Source organism: Cyanistes caeruleus, chromosome Z (genome assembly GCF_971803275.1).
Source record: "Cyanistes caeruleus chromosome Z, bCyaCae1.hap1.1, whole genome shotgun sequence".
NCBI lineage: Eukaryota > Metazoa > Chordata > Aves > Passeriformes > Paridae > Cyanistes > Cyanistes caeruleus.
The window spans coordinates 70,410,136-70,434,045 of NC_141732.1; the positions used below are offsets into that span (position 1 = coordinate 70,410,136).

The following is a 23,910-nucleotide window of genomic DNA, read 5'->3' on the forward strand; positions in this document are numbered from 1 at the left end:
TACCGAACATAATAGAAAGTTAATTAGCCCAATTTAGTATCCTGGCAGTGGACACATTCATCCACCCATGGCCTAGAGTTTCATTAGCATTTCTGAGCATTTGTCTAAAGCAGAAAGCAATTCTTCAGGAAACTTAATATCAACATCTTAATTAAATTATATCCCTAACAATGCTGCAGGGCAGGGGAAGGGACAAAAAGTGAACAATCACAATTTGAACATAAAAAGAACTTCAGAAAAGATTTAGAGAGACAACAGCTTTTACACCCAGATCTCCCATGGAAATAAACTTTATTAGAAATTTTGGAATAAAAAACAGATTTCAGCCATCTGTTGGCTAGAGATAAAACAAAGGCTGAGTTCCCTGTGGTCTTTCTTTGTCCATGTTCAGAAACCTAGTCATTATTGCTACCACCTGGGCCATCAGAAATTAAATACTGTGATAAAAATTAATTAATATTTTTTTCCTCAGAGATCAAATCAATATAGTCAGTGTGCATTCTGATGCACTTGTATGCATCTACATGACACGTTCTTACAAGTGCCAGCTCCTCTACCTGGGCAGCAGTGTCTTGACACAGTCCATTAGCCCAGATGGGTTTCCCTCTGCATTGCCAATTGGTCCTTTTCTCTCAGTCCAGGCACAACCACAGAGTGTTTGCCAACACCCACAAGTCAGTGTAGAGGTAGAGCACTATCCATTTCTCTCATTCTGCAATATGTAAAGACAGCAGGGTGGCTTTCAGCTCTGCAACCTGTGCTTCAGTGCCCATCACTTCTGAAGCAGCTTGAACCCCTTCATAAACTGCTAGAATCTTTTTCTCAGCTGGGGTGTAGCTGGCCTCAAATCCTCTGTATCCCAGACTCCTGAACCCACGAGGTCATCCTTGAGTCTCTCCAGGTCCCTTCCGTCCATTCTCCCTGGCTGCAGCGTACAGCACATTCCGCACAACGTGCCCTGTTCTGACTGGCCCAAGGACTCCTGCATGGGCAACCTCCTGCTTAATTTGTTCAAAAGCTTCTTTTTGTTCAGGGCCCCGTTTGAAATCATTCTTTTTCCACATCACTTGATAGAGAGGGCTGACAATCTGACTGTGCTCTGAAATATGCTTTCTTCAAACCCCACAGTGACTAGGAAAGCCTGTGCTTCCTTCTACCTGGTTGGCAGGGACTTAGCTGCTATTTTGTTGGCCACACCCACTGGAATCTGATGACTTCTATCTTCCCATTTTACTCCTTAAATTCAATTTCCTGAGCAGGTCCCTTGACCTTTTATGGCAAAACCAGCTTTCAGGAGAACCTGGATAATCTCCTCCCCATTCAAAAAAGTTTTCCCTGCTGTGTTTGCTCATACAATGATGCCATCAATGTTCTCTAAGTATTCTGGAGCCTTGCCCTTTTCCAGTGCAGCCTGGTTCAGCCCATGGCAGGGGGTGGGACTGTGCTTCCACAGGTACTGGATGCTTCTCCAGGTGAAAGCAAACTGTGGCCTGCATGCTACTGCCAGTGCAATGGAAAAAAAATGCATTGACAACGTCAGTGGTGTGCACTGACATTTTAGTGCCTTGGACTCCAGTTTGTACTGAAGTGCCAGCATGTTGGGTACCGCAGCACCCAGTGATGATGGTGTGACTTTGATCAAGCCTTGACTGTCCACTGTCAGTGTTCAATCTCCATTGGATTTATGTCCTGGCTGCATGGTGCTGGCTATTAAAGGGTGATTTCTGGCTCTGTTAACAGAGAGTGTGTCATGAGTGAAGTAGAGACTGGTGGCTGTGTTGGCCTCAGAGACCACAAAGTGATCAAGTTTAGAATCTCTGTTGACAGGGCAGAAGTGCCAGCAAACCTTCAGCCTTGGACTTGGGGAGAGCAGACTTCATGCTGCTCAGGGAGCTAGAGAGTAGGGTCCCCTTAGAAAATGCTTTTGAAGGGGCCCCATCACTGCCTGCCACTTTCTAAGCATCACCTCCTAAGCACACAGGAGCAGGTTATTCCTAAATGTTGGAAGTCAAGCAGACGAGCAGAAGGCCAGCTTGGCTAAGAAGTGATCTTGGAAATAAGGTGAAAAAAGAAGGTTTATGTTCATTTTGTGGGTGTAAGTCAGGTGCTATGGGAAGAATACAGATATGCTGCTGCCACTGTAGGGGGAAAACTCATGTGGAGTTGAAGCTGCCCAGAACCATGCAGGACAACAGAAAGAGTTATTTTAAAATACATTAACGGCAAAAGGCAGGGCAGAAAACAGATCAGCCTGTTACAGGATGGGGATGGACACCTTGCAAACAGGGACATGAACAAGGCTGAGATTTGTTAGGCCTGTCTTCAATACTGATAAAAGGCCAAGAGGGTCGCAGTGGCCTGAGCTGGAGGACCACGGCTGGGAGAATAATTAATGCTCAGTTGACCATAAACTTGTGTGGAATCTGCTGCTCCAACTGGATCCCTATAAATCTAAGGGGCCTGGTGGAATTCTTTTGAGAATACCTAAAGAGATGGCTGGTGTCTCCACAAGGCCTTTCTCAAAGACTTTGAACAGTCCTGGGAATCCAGAGAGGTCCCAGCTGACTGGAAGCTGGCTAATGTTGTCTGATGACAAAAAGGGCAAGAAGGAGGACCCTGAAAACTGAGTCTGTCAGTCTCACTGCAATGCTCAGTAAGGTTATGGAGAAGATTCTTCTGGGAGGTACTGAAAAACACCTGGAGGACAATGCAGTCACTGATCATAGCCAGCATGGCTTCATGTGGGAAAAGTCCTGCTTGTCAAACCCAACTTCCTTTCATTACAAGGTAGCCCACCTACTTAAGCAAGAGAAGCCAGTGGATGCTATTCTTATCTTTTTGCACTTCAGCAGAGCTTTTGATATTGTCTCTCACAGGATCCTTCTGCGGAAAATGTCCAGTTCACAGCTGGATGAACACATCCTTTGATGTGTGAGCAACTGGCTCTTGGGTGGGATACAAAGGGTTACAGTGACAGGGGTGACCTGTCACTGGTGGGGTTCTGCTCCATCCTCAGCCTTTTGCTCTTCAATACCTTCATAAATTACTTGGACACAAGACTTAAAGGGATACTAAGTAGGTTTGCAGATGACTGGGAGGAGCTGTTGACTCCCTAAAAGGCAGGGAGGCCCTGCAGAGAGACCGTGACAAATCAGAGGCCTGGGTAATCACCAACCATACAGAGTTTAACAAGGGAAAGTGACAGATTCTGCACGTGGGCCAGGGCAACCCTGGATGTGTGTATAGACTGGGGAATGAGACACTGGAAAGCAGTGCTGGGGAAAGGGACCTGGGGCTGTGGGTCAATGGTAAGTTGAACAGGAGCCAGCAGTGCCCTGGCAGCCAGGAGGGCCAGCCCTGTCCTGGGGGCATCAGGGACAGCATCACCAGCCAGGCAAGGGAGGGGATTGTCCTGCTCTGCTCTGGGCTGGGGCAGCCTCACCTTGAGTGCTGGGGGTAAGAAGGTGTAAGAAGGGCATTGGACTGGTAGAAAGTGTCCAAATGATGGCTGTGAGGATGGTGAAGGATCTGCAGGAGCAGCCATGTGAGGAGTGGCTGAGACTGACAGGACACCTCACTGCAGTTACAACACCCTCCCAAGGGGAAGCAAAGGAGCAGGCACTGGTCTCTTCTCTGTGGTGACCAGGACCCAAGGAAACAACCTGAAGTTGTGTCAGGGGAGGTTTAGGTTGGTTAATAGGAAAAGGTTCTTTGTCCACAGGGTGGTTGGGCACTGGAACAGGCTCCCTAGGGCAGTGGTCACAGCACCAGCCTGACAGAGTTCAAAATGTTAGGACAACGCATTCAGGCACATAGTGAGACTCTTGGGGTGTCTGGTGCAGGGACAGGACTTGGATTTGATGATCCTTGTAGGTCCCACCCAACTTAGATTATTCTATCATTCTATGTATTCTTCCAATAACTTCTTTTAAGGTAAATATTATTGCATACAAGGAAATGTTCTCTCTCAAAGGTAATTAAAACACTACACCTTTTGAAAAGTGATGTTCTTCATGCCAGTCACCCTCCTTATATAGTAGGATGAGAAAGGAAGAAAACAAAAAAGAAAACTATGTACATAATAAATATCAAGTATTTACAGTTGGAATATGCTCCAAAATTTATTTTTAGTTCAGCCTCCAAGGCATGAATGGTCTCTTTCAAATGAAAATATATCTTTTCTATTAACTGCTATGGGCAGTAGTTTTGTGGAAGAATCCTTAAAGAGCAAATTTGCAGAGGTTTCTAAAGCTTTTTTGTATGATTGTTAGAGCAATTTTATTAAATAACAGCTGATTCAATTGCAGTTTAAAAAATTGTACAAAGATCTATTGTTTCACTTAATAGCCAAAAGCATTTAATTCTAGTTTAGTACCTTGCAGAAACAAGCAAACATGGCAGTAATGGACTGGCACACTGACAAAATAACTTCAGGACAAGGAAGTGCTACCATTTATACACTGTAAATCCTTTCCAAAATCCTTCCCCCACCCCCATCCCTCCACTTCCCCTCAATAATGGCAATAGCTTCTTAAAATAACAGCCCATTTGAACACTTGATCTTGTGGAAAGTGCAGCACATGAATTAATCCAATCCTATAGTTCCTGAAAGAGACCTTTTTGAAAACCCTTTATTGCTAGTTTAAGTGGATTTAAATGATCAAATTCCAAGCTGGAAAGCCACATTTTGTTGTTTAAGGAAGCTGGACCAAAAGAAAAAACAACCAGCCTATCTGGCAAAGTAAGACTACAATGACAGAGTCAGATTTCTAGATAGGTTCTATTACAACTATGCTTGGCAATAGTCTGTGCTATGTAAGTGGGAGCAACAATGGGACTGTGTCAACTTATGCCAAAGGTGGATTTGCTCCATGGCCTTAAAAGTGATTTATTGTTTATAGAAAGAACTTAGTCAAAAGCAGGGTGATGGTGTGGAAAGTCAAGTGAGTCTTAAAAAACTATAATTTCATTACTCTGACAAGGTATTTTTTAAATACCTTTTTTTAAAGAGATACTGGTGAGGAGTTATACCTCCTAATGAAAATTTGTAAATATTATCTCTAAGAAATACCTACCTTAATACTAACTAATACCTTGAATTAAGGAGGTATCTAGACTTCACTCTTTTAAGCACCATTTTATTGCATGTCAACAAGTCACAAATGACAGGGACTAAAGAGGACACCAAGAGGAAATTATGCCCAAAACTGAGCTAAAGCTGCTGCACATCATAGCAGGACTCAGTGGGATGATACATACAGTCCTCAACAGGGTGAATAAAGAATATCATCGGTTCTGGTCTCTGTTCCTTTCAGTTACAGCATATTATAATAGGAATCCATATAATTATAAAATAAAAATTTAAAAGTACCTCTCTGAGCATAAAAAATTATCCTCTCCACCTTCTGTTTAAAATAATACACTATATTACTGTATCTCAAATACCTGGATAGAATTAAAAATTTTTCTTGTAGGGTTGTTAACAAAAAGAATGAAAAAGAAAAGTCTTAAAAGAATCACGTCATACTTAAGGGTACAGACAATGATGGAACTAACAAACCTGTATTGCAATATGTAATTGTTTCTACTTTTTGCTTTCAAGCACATTCCAAAGTCTTTTATCACATTATGCACTCTGTTACATAATTGAATCCACCATGTTCTTCTGATTAGTCAGCTTCATCCCAACCATGTAAACAAATGCATCAATATTTACTCACAGGGATCAATAGAACACTCATCCAAAGAGCTCACCTCCCACATGGCACTGCAGACAACTTCCTAAAATGTAACCAGTGAAACCACATGGGCCTTGTGGGGTTCAACAAGGCCAAGTGATGGTCCTGCACCTGGGTCACGGCAAACCCAAGCATGAAGACAGGCTGGGCAGAGAATGGACAGAGAGCAGCTCTACCAAGAAGGACTTGGGGGTGCTGGTGGACAAGAGGCTGGACATGAGCTGACAATGTCAGCTCACAGCCCAGAAATCATATCCTGCTCTGCATCAAAATAATTCTGTGGGCAGCAGGTCAAAGGAGGTTATTCTGCCTCTTTACTCTGCCCTCATGAGAGGGAGCACTGGTCCATCCCACAAATCCATGTCTCTCCAGGCTGTAGACAGGAGTGCTGTGCAGGACAGTGTCAAGTGTTCTGCTCAAGTCCAGGCAGATATTGTTGCTTTTTCTTCATGGACCAGAGCTGTGACCCAGCTGCAGAAGGCCAACAGATTTGTCAGGCATTATTTGCATTTATTGAAGCCATGTTGGCTGTCACAAATCACTGCCTTATTTTCACTGAGTGCAAGGCTCATGGGAGGAAGCTCTGGAGAGACCTTGGAGCACCTTCCAGTACCTAAGAGGGAACCTACAGGAAAGCTGGAGAGAGACCTTTTACAAGGACACATCTCTACATGGACATGTACAAAGAGGACAAACATGGACAAAGTGAATGGCTTCAAACTGAAAAAAGGGTGGATTTAGATGAGGTAGTAATAAGAAGTCCTTCACTGTGAAAGAGGTGAGGCACTGGAAGAGGTTTCCCAGAGAGGTTGTGGATGAACCATTCTTGAAGTGTTCAAGGCTAGGTTGGATTGGGCTTTGAGTAACATGGCCAAGTGTGGGTGTCCCTGCCCGTGACAGGGTGATTGGAATGAGATAATCTTTAACATCTCTTCTAATCCAAACCATTCTGTGATTTTGTGAAATCTGAGCACAAGAGTGGACAGCTCCCCCAAGAAGCCCTGTGAAGATTTTCAGTGATTTCCAGCACAGAGGTTACTGATGTTAGAGATGGGGTAGCTAACTAACCAGCACTACACTCTTGCAGCACACCAACAGACCTCAGTGCTGGGCTGAAGAAGGGTCTGCTCATGTAAGTAGAGCTTCTGAAGCCAGGCACATGGCAGGAATGAAGTGCTGTCATCACATTGCAAACATAGGAGAAACAAGTCTATACCAAAATGATGGTTGTACTCCATTTTGTACACACCAAAAAAACACTCAGAGTGATAAAAACACAAACAAGACACAGCACAATATTAGTAAGACATGCTGGAGAACATTTCTGGGCCACCTTTGGTAGCTATGTCTCTTCAGGTTAGTGTTATTGCTTCCACACCTGTCAGTCTGTATCTTTTAAAAAGTAGACAGAAATAACCTGACCAGGTCTCCTAAATTTTCCAAAGCACAGGAAACAGAATGAGACTTGACATGATGTATTTCTTCATCACAGAAATGATGCTTTCTTTCTTCTCTCTCAAGAAGGCACAGTGCTGTGCCTTTTAAACCACAACACAGAAAAAAATTTTAAAGTAAATGACAGTTAAATGAGAATACAGAACAAGAAGCAGCAGAGATCTTTATAGCACTAACTCACAATTGTTCCAAGCAATTGAAAGAAGTATTCACAACTGCATTATTAGCAGCAGTATCATTCATATCAATATATGCTCACTAACTTCTTTGCAGCTGCAAATAAAGAATGACAAAGGAAATTTTTTTTGTAACCATGTAAAGCAGAAAAAACCTTGCACCAATACCTAGCTAAATTCTTAAGAGTTAAGAGGTACTGATAAATTCAGTCCTGGGTGGTTCCTTAGAAAAATCCATAGTATCAATTTATACATGAAACTTGCAAAGTAGGTGCTACACTGGATACACTGTATGCAGAAGGCAGCTTAAGAAGACAATAAGAATCGAAATCTGAAGTTACATTGGTTGTAAAAACATGGTAAATCCTAAAGTATAGCTGTAATTTTGAAGATTCAATGGCCAAAAGAAAAACATATGTAAGCAACTTCTAAAAATTAAAAACCTATTAAAGTATGGAGGAGAAAGCCTGCTTGACGAAATTGATGACTTGGACTTCTGCAGTAAGAAATTGCAGGTCATTATGAACCAATCCATCATTCAGTTTCTTCAGATGCAGAGCAGAAGTAAGAGCAAACGTAGGAAATTGAACCAGACCAAGAAAGAAGCAGAGTATGACTCAATAAATGTAACCCAGAGGTAATTTATCAGAACTTATAGTTTGGTATAAACTGCTTTGTGCTGCCTTTCCCAAGATAAAACTGCCTTGCTGTACCCTTCCAAATTCTCCTTTGTCCACAACTATCCAGAATTTTATCAAGGTTTTGGTTCTGTAACAGGACACATGTTTCTCACTTATCCACCAAACCATCTTTCTGTGCCATACCGAAGAAAGTATAAGGACAGCAATCTTTTGGCTGTAGTTTTCTTAGTGGAATCTTTTATCCTTCACAATTCAGAATGTTCACAGGAGAACAAGAGGAAGAACAGAAAATGAAAATGCTATATATGAAATAGATAACAAAAGGAATCTTGTTCAGTAAAAATCCATTAGGATGAAAATATATCTTAGTTTCTGTCTTATTAAATTAATGTCCATGGGAAAAAATATCCCCAAAGATTAATACCTTTTGGAGAGTGCAGTCTTCAGTCAGCAATGAAATTTGAAAATACCCTATCTTAAAATGGTCCCAGTCTACTCAGTAGTTTTTTAACCTTCAAGTTACCTCCATGGGTTTATGATTTTGAAATGGCATTTTAAACAAAGAATTATAAATCAAGACTTGCAGAATGTGTTGTGCTTCAGAAGAATAAGAAACCATTTTCAGGATAGTATCTGGTTTTTAATTCACAGAAGAGGCATGTGCATCTAGGGCTGGGGTTTTCTATGAGTTAATCACAGGTTTTGGTTGGACTTACGCAGTTTTTCCTTCACTATCTTGTTTGGTGGCACTGGCTCCCTTTTTACCCAGCAGTGAAGCAACCTTCTCAGGGTCTCCATTCTCCACTGCCTGCAGCAACCGATCGTCATTCTTGTTCCACTCGTTCGTCTGAGTAAAAGGAAATGAAAGAAGAAATATTTTCAGTACCAGTTCACTGTACAGGCTCTCAAAAATGATCCTGCACACATTTATCACCATTGAAAGCTTAAACAAAGGCCCAACCCAAAGAAATGGCACAGACAAAGCCGCATAAAAGTAATCTGCAAGCTGTGCAGCAGAGGCTCCCAAGGATTTGACGGCTTAAGCCAGGGCCTAAGCGATGACTAAAGATGAACTGTAACTTGGAAACTATATAGATGAGTTGCGGGAAAAAAATACCACATTTTCTTACTGTATTTTCAAAAATTCTCCTTTATTTTTCTAGTCCTGGTTTCCATTTCAGAGCTGCACTGGCCCTGTTGGACCTTCACGATATACATCACATGGATAAGCAATGAGTTGCCTCATCTTATCCAGACCCCACCCTAACAACCCAAACCAGCCAAAAACTTTCCATATTAAAGGCTTTTCCCAGCTCACATTTAGTAGAGGTTAATGGGTGAAGAGACTGCCCTTTGCAGACTGCAGCTAGCTTTATTGGGTTTTTTATCACATGCTGGTCTTTAAAAAAAACAAACAAATCACTCACACAGCACTACTGAAAGAAAAGAAAACCATCCTACTTTCAGATCTTTCCAAACCTAATTCACTAAATCTTTTTGATCCCTCTCAGCAGCTGAATCAGTCATAGAACATGACTTCCCAACTTGATGACTCTCCATCCTCCTCTGAATCATCAGGACAATGGCCTACTTCCTCTAAAAGATTTCCAAGTTGAGTCTAGCAAGATCCTAAGAAAAGAAGACAGTTAACCTTCTGTATCCCATGTGATTACAGCAAAACTAGCTCTGGAAAAGGAGTTGAAAGTTGCACACATGCATTCTAGTCTGGACCAACAACAGTGTTCAGTCTCCAGGAAAAACAATCTGGTGCAGTTAAAAGCTGTATTTGAACCAGTGTTAGCACCCTGCTACACTCAGGAGAGTTAACTTCAACAGCCGTGGCTTTCTCTTTGATATCAGTCAGCTCATCTCCAGCATGACTGCCTGTCCATGAGCATTTGATTTGTACACAACTTCTGAAATTACTGAATTCATGTTAATACACACCTTGAGAAATACTCAACTTAATAAAAAACAATAAAAAACCACCACCACCTCCCCCGCAACACCTTGTCCTGATGCTCTATATAGACTTTTTTCCTACAGATACATAAAACCTTTGACATTTCTCTGTCTGGGCTTGTGGGGAAAAGTGTATGATGTGCACACTGATAACCCCACAGGCTATTCACACCCTGAAAAACAGGAGGAGCAGGAGGAAAGTGTTCCAGGTTAAAAGCTATTATAAAAACAAATTAAAAGAACCATTAGGGAGAGCGCAGTACTGGCAGAAGAGCAGACAAGAGTTGAAAGAACACCACCTGGAACCAAGAGTATGAATGGCAGCTCTGACAAAGGAAGAGATGCAGAGAGAGCAGCTGCAGTCTGTTAATGGCAGTGGAGTGACTGGTGGGTCAGTGCACAACCAGCAGGTTATAGTCTTTACTCTTATGGCACTGCAGTAAATTTCTATAGACTCTAGAGCACTAATTACATCAGCAAAAAAAAAATTGTTTCTCTAAGCAATATTTAGACTCCATGACAATGAGTGGTCAGCCAAGCAGCAGGCTCCACCCAAAATGAGACTCATTGCCCATTCTGTATTTGGGGAATTTCATGCTTTAAAGGCAGCCTATTATTAAAAGCAGATGTTAAAAAAAATGTAACTCACTTGTAAATAAAAAACTTTAAAGTTAACACTCTTTATTTTACAGTACGTCTTTTGGTTTGGAGTTTGACCTGTTTCTGACCTTTTTTATTATTCAGTCATATAAGATATTTAAATACAGGAGATATTTAAATACATATAAGATATTTAAATACTATTTGATGAATCATCCTTAGTCTACACACACCAAACACACACATCCAATCCAATACTAACCTATACTTTGAAGAAAAAAACACGACACCTGAATTAAGATTTTTTTCCTGACCTGAAATCACCAATTTACTTTCAAAGCATGAAATAGAATAAACTACAGGAAGATGTTAAGATTAAGGCCTACTGAAAATCCTTGGCAGAGCAGCTTTCAGAAGAACATTCAGCTATAGAGTACAAAAATGGCCACATCTTCAAGAAGTTTCATGAATATTCCTTCAATAGTCAGCTATTAAATTGAAACGTTATTGTCATACAATCCAATATTCAGTGTTCTGGTACAAGCAAGTAAGCACACAAATACTAACTCCCATATTTAAGAAATATCTGAGATGAAGTGTCAGTTTCCCCTTTGAGAAGCTGCTGTGGTAACTGTATTCATCTGTAATTACACCATCATAAAAATCCCAAACCAAATAGGTAAGAACACAGTTGTGTCCCAGATTATCCCTCAGTATTGACGTAGCATGGAAACTGCACTGGGGAAATACTTGGATATTGAATTGAGAACCCTGGAGTATTCAGAAAGCGATTCTGATGACCTAAGAGTAAAACATTTTATGACATGTGGAATCACTCTTTTAACCTGTTTTAAAGAATAGATTCTTTAACTCATCTTTACTGTAGTTTTCAACCATATTCTTTTCTGGCTTTCTGGTATCCTAAAATGAACACTCACACACAAACACAATTAAGGAAAGACTTAATGATGCCTCAATTAAAAACTGCTGCTTACTTATCTGTACAGCTAAAAAGATTCCCCCATACTTGAAAAATAAATAGAACTGAACTTGGACAAGCCATTAAATGACCCTGAAAACACCCAGTAGAATCAGATGTATCTCAGTGTCAAAGAAAGGTTATTGGTGTACATGTTTTTATTTTTCTCACAGAGCTGGAGAATTAATTCCTCTTCCTGCTTAGAGGAACGTGGTAGAGGCTGGTTAGGCTCTGGTTAGATCTGTATTTGGCAGTCATTTTAGATTCCTGTTTTCAGCTCTGTATCTAAGTAGTGTTTCTTCTTGCAAGCATTGTGACTCAGAGATGTTAAAGGAATGAGTAATTTTAGAGATTGTCACACATCTAAATACTCTTATATTAGTTCTTGTAATTGCATGTTTAACATCTATTACCTACTGTACCTGAAACTTTGCTTTGTTCCTGAAAAACAAAAGAATACATGCAGTTTCTCTTCATCATTGCACAGCAAAATTATGCTTATTTATAAACTAAGATACCTGTGTCCTACCCAAGTTGTTTAAAAGCCATCACACTCTATTGCTCACATAAAGTCATTCATCCTTTCATTAAAGCAATAAAGATTCCATTCTAAGGCATCAATAATGTGTCATCATCGTAACTGTAGATGAAATGTCACTTTTATGCAAGCTACAAAAATCTATTTACAGAGCTTGTTTTATTTTTGAAATAAAATTATGCATAAATCTGTTCACATAGAAGAAACAAGTATGCAGGCATCAATTGTTGTTCAAATATTCCTCTGATAGGATCAAACTGTTTTTTTGCTTCCCCATTGTGCTCAAAGACCAGCACTATACAATGCATTCCGAAAGTTAAAGGTACAGCTAATAAAATAAATGGCACACAATGGACTCTCAAAAACCCATTTCAATATGAAATTGTAGCCCTACTGTCCATGTTCTTCAAGGAAAGAAAAACCTTGAAGGGCAGGGAACACATATGACAACCAGAAATACGCTGTACCCAGGATTTGGCAAGAAAGTATGAGGTATTTAAGTCAGAAGGGCTCTCAAAGTGCCTCATGCAATCAAACATTGCACAGACTCTGCTCTCCATAGCAGATCAGAAAATCCAGATTTCTGAACAGAGGCAGTGACTGTTGCATTACATTATATTTTTGGAATCTCTTGCAAGAGTAGCCTGGTTTTGACCCCACAAGTCACACATCATCAAGCATACACGAAAGACCTTGGAGGTAACTTCTGAGATACTTCATGGGTACTCCCTGTTACTGTTCTTTGTAAAAGCCACGTTGAACTGACACCCATCATGCAGCGCCAGCACTTGTCTAGTGGAAAACACATGGAGATGCTCTCTTTTGCCAGGAGTACAGGATGGCCAGCAGAACTGGAGACCTTAACTTCATAACCCTACTGCATCAAGCTTCCTCTACTGCAGTCTCCAAACCATATCCCACTCCACTCTTCCAAGCTGCCCAGACATTTCTGTAAGGTCCCTTGTTCAGCTGTGTGCCACATCCTGTCCCCCTCCATCTAAAGACTTCTAACTTGCCTGGCTCTCAGATCTCATCCAAATAGCATGGCACCATCCACCACACAGCCCTTGGGAAGCTTCAGCTCTGTTGTACCACTCATTAAGGTAACATAAAAGAGTGTCAGAGAGGTCTCCACATATAACATTGAGTTTGAAATGTAGAGCACTTCAAACTCAAGGTTGGCACCAAATAGCAGCACAGTCTTCAGGAAAACCTTTATTATAGCAGAAGAGCAACAAAACCACAGCTAAGCAGGTACTTCTCATCACCAACAAAGCTAGGGCTCTTTTTTTTTTTGTTTGGAGATGTTTTTTGTTTTGTGCTAAGGCTGATGCAAATTAACAAGTTAGTCAACTATCGCAAACCTGAGCATTTCAGAATAAACACATCTGTGTAATGAATTTGGAAGAATCTAATCCTTGAAAAGACTGCACATGTGAGTTCTCTTCACCTCCACCCTCACCCTACACACACCCCCCACTCCTGTAGGCCACATGCCAAACAGTTATCAACAGCCTTCCTTTAAACAATTAACATTTTGCAATAACAATGGCTTGTGAACACATGCAAAACTGATGAAATGTATTTCAGCTTCACAGACCACAGCCAGTGCTCCACTCAGTACTTCTTCAGGTTTGGGGGAGGGGTAAGAGTTAGTATGTTGTTTGTTCAGGTTCTTTTAGAGGTGTATGGTGCTCAGTATAGGTAGCAATAATGAATATTACATATGCAGAGACAAAGTAATCAGAACAAAGCTCAAGACGTACAAATTTTTGGATAAAACAGGTGTTTTTCAGTCATGCCTAAAAATAGTTAACATTTTCCTATTAATGTGCAGGGAATCAGAAAATCTGTCATCCCTAATAAATCTTAAACTGACAGTTGAAAGGATGGAATGCTAAAATCCAAACATCAGGTGGCATTGAACATCCCTCTCAAACATGCTTTTTATTCTTGATTTTCAGTTTTCAGATGGAAAAGTGAGCTGTAGGGCCTCACTCAGAAGCACCTCCCTGGTAACAGTTCAGTTTTTCATACTGAAACACTCATGAACCTGAGAAAGGAACTGGCAGCACAGAGCTCACAAGCTCAGGATGGAAAGCCACTCCTGCACAAGCCACTGCGTGGTCGGTATTAATGAAGTGAGGCTGAGAACTTGATTGACTTGATCTACACCACTGATTGATTTATGACTAGTGATTAAAAAAGGCAATACTCAAGCCAATACAGAGTGCTCACACCACCATCAGGATGACCTCTCAAAACCATGGCTCCATCACAAACTTCAGCAGCACTTACCAACAGCAGCTGCACTGGCTGCTGCTGAGTTTCCTGTAAGCTCTCTCTGTGCACAATTTATTTCCAATTTAATCACTGCAAGATACTAGTACAATACTTATCTCAGTTGTAGGGCTGAAACCATACAGTAAAAATCCTTCATGTTTGGGATCACACATATCATGTTGACAAGTTGACAGATTTTGAATCCAAAGAGAAACCTTAATCTCAAGGCCTGTTTTCCTACAGAGTTAAAGCTTTCCCTACCTGTTTAAAAAATTGTTTTCTCTGCCACAAAGTGAACAATTTTCTCTCCAGAAGTGAAGCTGAGGAATCAAAACATGTTCCAAAAAGGTACCTATTCTTGTTTTCATCACCACCATATCAGGATATTAAGCCTCAGTTGTCTGAGATTACCAGCACATATCATGCAAGAAATAACGAATAACAAGAGGTGATAGTTCTACTTAGCGCTTGTACAACTTTTTCTATGAGCAAATACCTGAACAAACATTAACTGGCAACAACTTTGTTTCTTTATCTTTGGCATGCAGCCTACAGGAGATGATTTAAGTGACCTTGCATTGTTGCAAACCTACTGGAGACAGAGTTATGTTATCTCCACTGAAATCAGAACTACAGGGAAGCTGAGTAGCAAATTGAAATTCCTGATAATTTCAAACTCAGCAACTCAGTGTCTAAAAAGGAAAGGAATACTTAAAGACTGGCGTCACAAATGCATGGCAAAGACACTGAACACCACTGCATCACAAGGCCATCCAAAAAAGTCCACATGTGCTGGACTTCCCAAGAGAGTTTTAAAAACAAGAACAATCTTATTGTACTGAATGCATTCACTAAACAAAACATTCCTTGAAGTTAAAACAACAGATGACAGTTTTTCTGAAAAGAATACTTTATCTGAAAACACTATAACCTAGGAGCCAGTGGTATGTAGGTAAGGAGCTTACACCTTTCCTGGCCCTCCCACTTGTAATTTAGAGATTGTATTTGCCAGCAGCAAGCTTGGGTGGTGGAGTGGAAATCTCACTTGCAGATGGGCAGGATGTTGTTGACCTTATCAGCAACAGCTTATTCCAGTCTGCAGCAGCTTCTTCCAGGACATTCAGAGCTCAGCAGATGCCAGCAGCTGCTGCCTCCCGGGCTCCTTCAGTTGCTGTGACTCCCAAAGCCTGCCCTTGGCACAGATGCAGCACAGTGGCATTGCAAGCTGACCTTTGCTGCACCGCACCCGACAGAGGCAGCGCCCTCAAGGCCCATGCCAAAAGATTCTGTGTTCATTAACTTCACCTCAAGTAAGGGCTAGACCTCTAATTAAGTTGTCAGAAAAGCAAAGCGTGACAATGGCTTTCAAAGTATTCATAGTGATATTATCTAAATGTCACTAATTGCTACAACCCAGTGTTTTCCAGCTTCACTTGACCATCCATGTGGCCTGTTTTAGGTGACTGATGGCTAATAACATTAATTATATTTACATAAGATGAAACATTCACAGCTCACAAGATGACACATGGCATTCTTTATAGGTGGAAATGGCAGCAATGCAAGTAACCTGTGCATATTTTACAATCAGAATCGTCAGTCCATTGCCCTCCTCTTGCTTCTTGAGCTATGGTGCCTAGCTGGAGTAACTGGCCTTGTGAATTGCATGAAGTTTGTTTGACACTGGAGACTGTATTTGTATCAGACCATGAATTTCATTTCAATCAGAGATAAAAAGCGCAACAGGGAAGGCAGGAAGCAGTTGGAGTGAATGGACAAGGAATGGTAACAGAAGACTAATGGCAGATTGTCAGTAAACCTTGATAATTATTCATTCATTGGGTAGCTTCTCTAGATAAAGAAGTGATTATTATCCAAGCAAACCATTTTTTCATGCTGAGCCCCAGAATAATGCAACCGAACAGCAAGTCACTCAGCAGGGCACTTCTATCAGCCAGCAAGGCTGCCCGGAAACTTTCCTGGCAGAAGGGGACCAAAAGCTGTGAAAAGAAAGGGTCTTTCACCAAGAGAGAAGGGGAAAGTTGACCTGACTAAAATGGTCATCTGAGACTCTAAGTCTGGGGACTGGGGGGTGTGGGGGAAGGGAAATTGTAGAAAAAAGTTAATGTGGTCTTCACTTAAATGATGACTGGAATTTGTAGCAGGTTGTGAGCTGTGCTCCAAGAACACTCAAGAGGGAAATGAAAGTGGAAATAAGTTTAGTGTTTTGCTGAGATGTTTGTATTTATTGCATGCAAGTTTCTTGGGTGTTTTTCGTCTGTTTTGGTGGCAGTTTGGTTGAGTTTTGTGAGTGAGGTTTTTTGTTTGCTTTTTGCTTTGTTTTTTGTTTGGGTTACTCTAAAAAACCCCTATGGTTAGTTTCACAGTTTCAGTCAGGCTTTTAATGCAGAGTAGCCATAAGGTGAGGAAGTTAAAGCACAGAAAAGGTGAGGAAGTTAAAGCACAGAAAAGCAGCCACCTTGTAACTCAAATGCAAGACTTCCATTTCTGTGAGAGCAAGAAAGTGAAGAACCTGAGAGCAAAAGTCAGCAAGGGAGATCAAGAGAGTGTGACACAGCTCACCCAAACCAAGGAATACAGCTGGCCCAGCTGCAATTTCAGAGGCTCATGGTGGAGTTTTGTGTGTGTTGGGAGGCACACAGCTCACACATGCTGCTTGTTTCTCTTCATACCGAAGGCTACAAGGATTTTCATTCAGATACAACTTTTCAGCCTTTCTTAAAGAGATAAATCAATCTTTGCATTTGAGGAACAGTGGTATTTCCTGCTAACATTACATCTAGGTACAGCAGGTGTTTTCTCTTAAGAAATTACTGATGTTTTCACTAAAGTAATTTCATTCCATTGAGTATAAAGGAAAAGCAATGAGCAAACAGCTTACAACATGCAAGGCATTAGAACAAAACAAGAAAAAGTACATACATAGTAACATACAGCCAGAGCACTGGCAGTAAGTCCAGCTACTGTCCATTGTTTATCATCTCACACATCATCAGTACAGCAACTGAAGATTTATCTTTATTTTCAGATAGCAAAGGATGTAGCAGTAACTGCACCACATGCAAACAATCACTCTCAGTAAGACAGAAGAAAGTAAAGCCAAGAATTAATTGTGCATATTTGTATAAATGAAACTATGTTTATCTTGACACAGGAAAAAACACAAGGGACTTTCTAAAAATAAAGATGTTAAATCTATTCTGTTTGAAGTGGCCATCTCCCATTGTTCTGTCTTTTCTCAAAGTTCTAAAGATCTGAGCTACACAGAACTCAGATGACTGTTCTCATCTTAAAATTACTCAATAATTTCACTAAAACTAAAACATATCTAACAAACTACTGATTAGTGCTGGACACATGGGAGCTCTTCCCTTAAAAAAAAATCCATGAGGTGTCAAAACACAGACTTAAAAATGACCACACTTCTTAAATGGTTATCCAAGGATTCTCGAGTTTTCCTTACCCTTAAATATAAAAACCTACATAAACAGGAAACTGATAATCAGCATGAGACAGATGAAAAAGACCGCTTCTAACAAATTTTTAAGACTGAAGAACTACTTAATCAACAGACTTTAGTTACTTACAAAGGTCAAATAGCAGCCTACATAAACCCTTTCAAGTTTTGGGATATCTGCTGCACAACTGTATCACAGTCAGCCAGGAAAAAGGGGAAATCAAGAGGTTCAAAGTAAAATTGCTTGGATAATCTAACATGAACTTTTACCTGGTACGTATATTTCAGTAGTAAGCAGGGTGTAAGATACAGGAAGAATGCTAATTCTGCAAGCAAAGTTTATTCAGCTATTGTGTTGACGATCTGGACAATCCTCAATACTGTGTTGACACTGTGGTCTGTGAAGACCACAGTCCACCCAAGGACCAAGGACACATCTGAACTCCTTGGTTCTAGACAGGAACAGGAATAGTCCCTTAGATTTCAACATTTAATGCCATAGATATACGACTTCCTTAGCAGAAGGTATGTAAATTCTGCACATTAAGCCATTAGAGAACACCCAAAAGAGGTGAAGAGACTGGAGGGGGAAGCTGTGTGAAGAGTGTCTGAGGGCATTTGGTCTGTCCAGCCTGGAGAAGAGGAGACTGAGGGGAGACCTCACTGCAGGTACAGCTTCCCTGTGAGGGGAAGAGGAGGGGCAGGCACTGATCTCTGCTCTAGGGTGACACTGACAGGACCCAAGGAAATGGCCTGGAGTTGCATCAGGGGAGATTTAGGCTGAATATCAGGAAAAGAATCCTCATCCAGAGGATGGTTGGCCACTGGAACAGTGGTCACAGCGCCAGCCTGACAGAGGTCAAGAATCATTTGGACAATGCTCTCGGGTACATGTGTGTACCTAAGGTGTGACCCTTAGGGTGGTGCTGTGCAGGGTTGGGAAATGGACTCCACAGTCCTGGTGGGTCCATTCCAAATCAGCACACTCTATTTATTCCACAACCTGGTTTGGGTATCTGAGCTGATTATGTCAGCTAGACATAATCTACCTAGATTTTTAGTAGCATGCTCCAGTTTCTGTTGACTAGTAAACTTAGAGAATACAGGTACTTAACGGATCTTCTTGATTTCTGATGGCCAAATGGACATCCATTCTGTACTGCCACTTTAGACCTAAGGCTCCATTTTCCCTCCTGTCTGTTGCTAAACCCCTCAAAATACTGCTTATCTTGCTACTTCTGCACAGTAAGCTGATTTTCACTATGTTTAGAGCTGCTACCCGTTTTTCCTCCCCATTATTCTGCCAAGGAGAATACAGACACAAAGACTGCAGACAAGAAAAAAAAAAAAAATTAAACACCAAACATAACTGCACACTGTCCAGAACTGATCCAAGAAGTACTGCTGTAAGCTGTGTTCATAAGGTACAAGCCACCATGGCACTTTGTGTTTGTATTACAAATGCCTACATCTGGCTCACAATGAAAGTTGCTACCTTTTTTTCCCTCTTCTGGCAAGACAAAGTACATTACTTGACTAAACTTCACCTTCTTAATATCCTCCACAAGTGCCAGAAAAGTTCTTAAATGTTTTTAAAAACACTTCACAATATTTTTATACCTACTAGAATGCCATTGTAGGAAGCAATACAATTTCTAAATTCATAACAGAATATGTATTAACATTTCAAAACTATTCAGAGTAGAAAAACAGTCTATTTATAGTTGAATTTGTCATTCTTGTAAAGGACATAACCACTGCTACAAGATTATAGCCTTCTATTCTGAAACCCATGACAAAGCCAAACAAAGCATAGTGCAAGCATAGAGACAAATCCCTATTCCAAGAAATTATTTTGTTTGGAGTCTTCAAGGACTCAACTCAATCTCCAAAAGTACTTCATGACTACATAAGAAGGGAAAAAATTTCACTATCTGTCTGATCTTCCTGAGGCCACTAACAGATGTTAGTGCTGTGGATTGACCTCTAGACCTAATATTTGTCAGTTTCCAAGATCAAATATTAAAGAAGCAAGCTAAGTTTAGCTGCTTTTACTTCCATGACTGCAATGAGGGATAAATCCAAGAGTAATGGGGAAAAGCAAGCAATTGTTTTGCATGAAAAATAAAATCCACTTCACTGCCAGTGAAGAACATGTGAGATTTCACACCACCGCATCTTCCCACGTTGTTTATCCTCCACATCACATGCACTGAGAATCAGACAAGTCTTTTATGCGTCAGACTCTCTGTATGCAGAACATCAACTGCCCACACATGGCAGGCCTGAAGCAAAAGGAGAGAAAGAACAAGCAGACACTCACCCCAGTTCCTTTCCTTAGGCCTCATCTGAAGAAGGAGCTCCATTTCTCTACAGGCATGAATAATGACATGCACAAGTTTTCTGTTCAGCAGGCATGGATGGCCTTGCCTTTCATCTGATCAGAGCCAGAGCTTGTGCACCTTTCTCCAGGCAGCCCCGGAAACTCAGTTTTGGCTGCCCCAAGCCAGTGCTGGGGGTTTAACCCTTGCCAATTTGACGAGTGATTGAGCTATCTGCTGCCTGGCGCAACCACCACAGCTCAATATTAATGGACCAATCTGCACTCATTTGAATAACCTGTACTCATTTGAATATTTTTATCAATAATATGTGATTTGCTAGAACACCCAGTCCTTTCACTAGAGTGCTTTTGCTAATTTGGATACCCTGCAACTCACCAAATGCACTAGGATGGCTCACACAAGAAGACAAGAGCTACAAACAAGCTTCTGCTTTTTTGTTTGGATTAAAGATTCACTTGACTCCTCCTAATTAGTCCCAGACTGGACTATATTTTCATGTCACAATCATCAAGATACTCTCCTTTTATCAAGGTAAGTGCTGCCAGTGGGTTGTGTGTCCTTTCCCTCTAAGAAATACTGTTGCTGCTATATCAAGACACCCTACTGAAAGTTGTCTAGTTTATATTCTGATTTCTTCACAGGATCTGCACACATTTTCTGTAACAGAGCTCAGCACCTCAACAACATAGAGATTTTCAATTGCCCCAGTACAAAGCTACTGCAAATTAAAAATCTATAATTAAATGATGTCCAAAGCACAAAATCCTGAAGGTCAGTGTGCTCCCCAGAGCCTCTCTGGAGAAAGAGCACACAAACCCAGGAAAAGTGAGTGGGCTGGCTGTAATACAAGCCCCTTTCACATCATCAAAAACATCCCTGCTACAGCTATAACCATTTCATCACAGTTCTTGCAGGGGCTGACATGAGAGAGAAATCCCTAGTAGTATCATAAATCTTATAAAACATTTTCCCCTTGATGCTTACAAGCAAGAATGACCTAACCAATATCCCTAGCCACGCTCCCCATCAGGATCAATTTACTCTAAACACATTTCAAAGACTGAGACTGCACACCAGGGCTACGTTGGATTCCATGGAGCACATCTAACACAACAACTTTGAGTAACTGCTGAATTCAGACATGTTCCCAGGAGCAAATGGCCAGTCAGTGGCAAAGTAATTCTCATCTTTTTTCAAAACATGCTTTTCAATAATTTATGTGAAAGGGTGGAGGAGCAGAGGGAGAGCAAGGATTTGTAACAGGTTTTAATGGAAGAAGAGATAATGCCTAAGAGCCTTATGAGCCATGACAAAAATGCAAAGAATGCGCATTTGTTGATTTTTTGGTTTATTTTAGGAATCCACGTCACATATCTTAGGGGTTCCCTTCTATCTCATGAGATAGGAAACCCAGAATAACATACAAGCATCCTTTTTTTTCATCCTGTAACAGCATCTTGTAGCAGAATCAATTAATAACTGCAAAGGATTATATAAATAAGCTGAAAATGAGATAGTTTTCATTGCCAGAGACAGCAGAAGGTTTCCAAATTTTATGGGGTAAAAAAGCCAATAAATTTAACAGTCTTTTGAAGATGCTAGTATAATCCTTCCAAAACTGAAGAGAACAGATGACTCAACCATGTGGCTAAGTTCCACTAAAATTCTGTCTTGTAATCATAAAATATGATGTAATGCAGTTTGGTCCCAGGAGAAGGAAAGGCGTTAGACATATGTGACATGCACAAGCGTTGCCTGGATCCATCTGGCTGTTTTAAAAAGGTATTACACAAATGAGCAGGGTTTTCTAGAAGACTCCAAGATAAACATTCTTAAGCCTTCTCTTGGAAAAGAAATGGGTATTGCTCTTAAAAGCTACATTAATGCACCAGCCATTATCATTACAAACTAAACAGGCATAATGAGCAAGTTGTTACACCTTTCTGCAGCAATGCAGCTTTAAAACATTTGCCTTTATAAACTCTGAAAGCAACCTGTGGCTTATTACTACTTTGCACTTAATAGCATGAAACTTCTTGGAAAAAAGAATTTAAAGGACTATTTGGAAACCAAAAGAAGATTACCTTTTAAAATATCTGGGAAATAGAAAAGAAAGCACATGAATTCAGAATACACCTCACTAAGTGAGGAAGGATGTAATTTTCTGCATTATGTAAACTCTGAATGGAAAAAAGGTGCTGTGATGGAATCAGAGTAATCAACTGTAAGACATAAAGTACTCTTCAATTCACTACTGAAATATGTGCAACAGACTCCATCAATACCTTGGTTACTCAAATATTACACATAGTCCCTTCGAGTTAATGGCAACCATTCAGCACATTGTAATCACTCTGGTCCTCATTGTATTCAGGGTGCCATTTAAGAAGGTATGCAGAGATGCCTTAATTAACACGTAATGTCTAAGTGTTATATTAAAAAAATCTCCACCTTTTATTACAGGTGGTTTAAATCCGCCCACAACTCAAGCCAGGGTTCCAGAAAAATAAACTAATTCTTGCATGAAAACTAAAGAAAAATGACAAGCAGGAATAGTTTTGTTTCTCATCGTGACAGAACCAGCAAAGAAAAATTCTGGGGGACTGACTGAGTCAGTCAGACTGAGGTGTAGCTACTCCGAAGTCTTTCTAAAAAACATCATGTTGCAATTACCCCCATGCAATAACACCTTGCTTAGCAACACAGACCTGAGCCTGTCTGCCTGAGCACCCACTGAGTATCCTTTTCCTCTAACACTGTATACACTCAACACACTAGTGTTGACAAAGACATCTACAAAGAAACTAAGAAGCCAATACACCACACCAGAGAACCAGGAAATGCATCCATACTTCCCCCATCCCAGTCCAATTCAGAAGCATTAGGAATCATCAGGTAAGGCATAAAGAAGGAAACAGAACAACTGTGGACTGTACTGACCAATGTGCAGTATTGGTCTCTTTCTTTAAAATTGCATTAGAGCTGGAAAGGTTTCAAAAGGGCAAAGATGATCCAAAACAACATTTGTACGGAGATCAAACAGGCGTATTTAAACTAAGGGGGACACAAAGGTGACAAAAAACACAGAAAAGGGGGAAGTGGACAGGGATCAACCGTTACAGCAGAGATGATGGACCATCACATGAAGGTGGAATCAGGCCAAAGTAAAACAACAGATAGACAATATCTGACTTGTTGAAGTCCTTTCCAAGGACGTTGCAGCCAATAGGTTTATGTGGGTTCAGGGAGGGACTGACCTAACATTAGTCAGAAAGGTTCACTACAGGTTTGGAAGAGTTTCCACATGTGTGGGGAAGCTGCTTGAGCTTGAGCTACTAAGCAGATAGGAAAGCATTAAGGAGAAGTGTCGTACACACTCGATCAGTGCTTGCTCTTCTCTAGATATGCCCTAACAGGCACTACTGGAAACAAAAGATTCTCAAACTGAGTGTTCTATTAGTAACAGAACAGAAAACTGTTCAGATCCTTTTTTTTTTTTTGTGCCACAGCTCCTATTCCCTCTCCTGCTCTGCAGAACAAAAACCAACAACACACTGGTGTCTGTAAAGCCTGATAGGCACCAGGACCAAGTCAGGCTACAAACACTGCCCTAAACCAGTGTCTAACCACATGTGACAATGCTGCTTTACTTCAGTAGTGAGAGAGGGAAAGTAGAAAGAAAAAAATGCAGAACTGCTGCCACTCATGGGGGCTT

At 40.8% G+C, this 23,910-nt stretch overlaps 1 protein-coding gene across 6 annotated transcripts in view; it reads right to left on the reverse strand.

The window, feature by feature from the left end:
• The window catches only part of RAI14 (retinoic acid induced 14), an 88,615-nt gene that overhangs the window by 30,949 nt on the left and 33,756 nt on the right, over positions 1–23,910 (reverse strand). For all 6 annotated transcript variants that reach the window (XM_086867667.1, XM_086867671.1, XM_086867668.1 and 3 more), the window contains one exon: positions 8,727–8,857. In XM_086867667.1, coding sequence (XP_086723793.1) covers positions 8,727–8,857 — 131 coding nt within the window. The remainder of the gene's footprint in view (positions 1–8,726; positions 8,858–23,910) is intronic.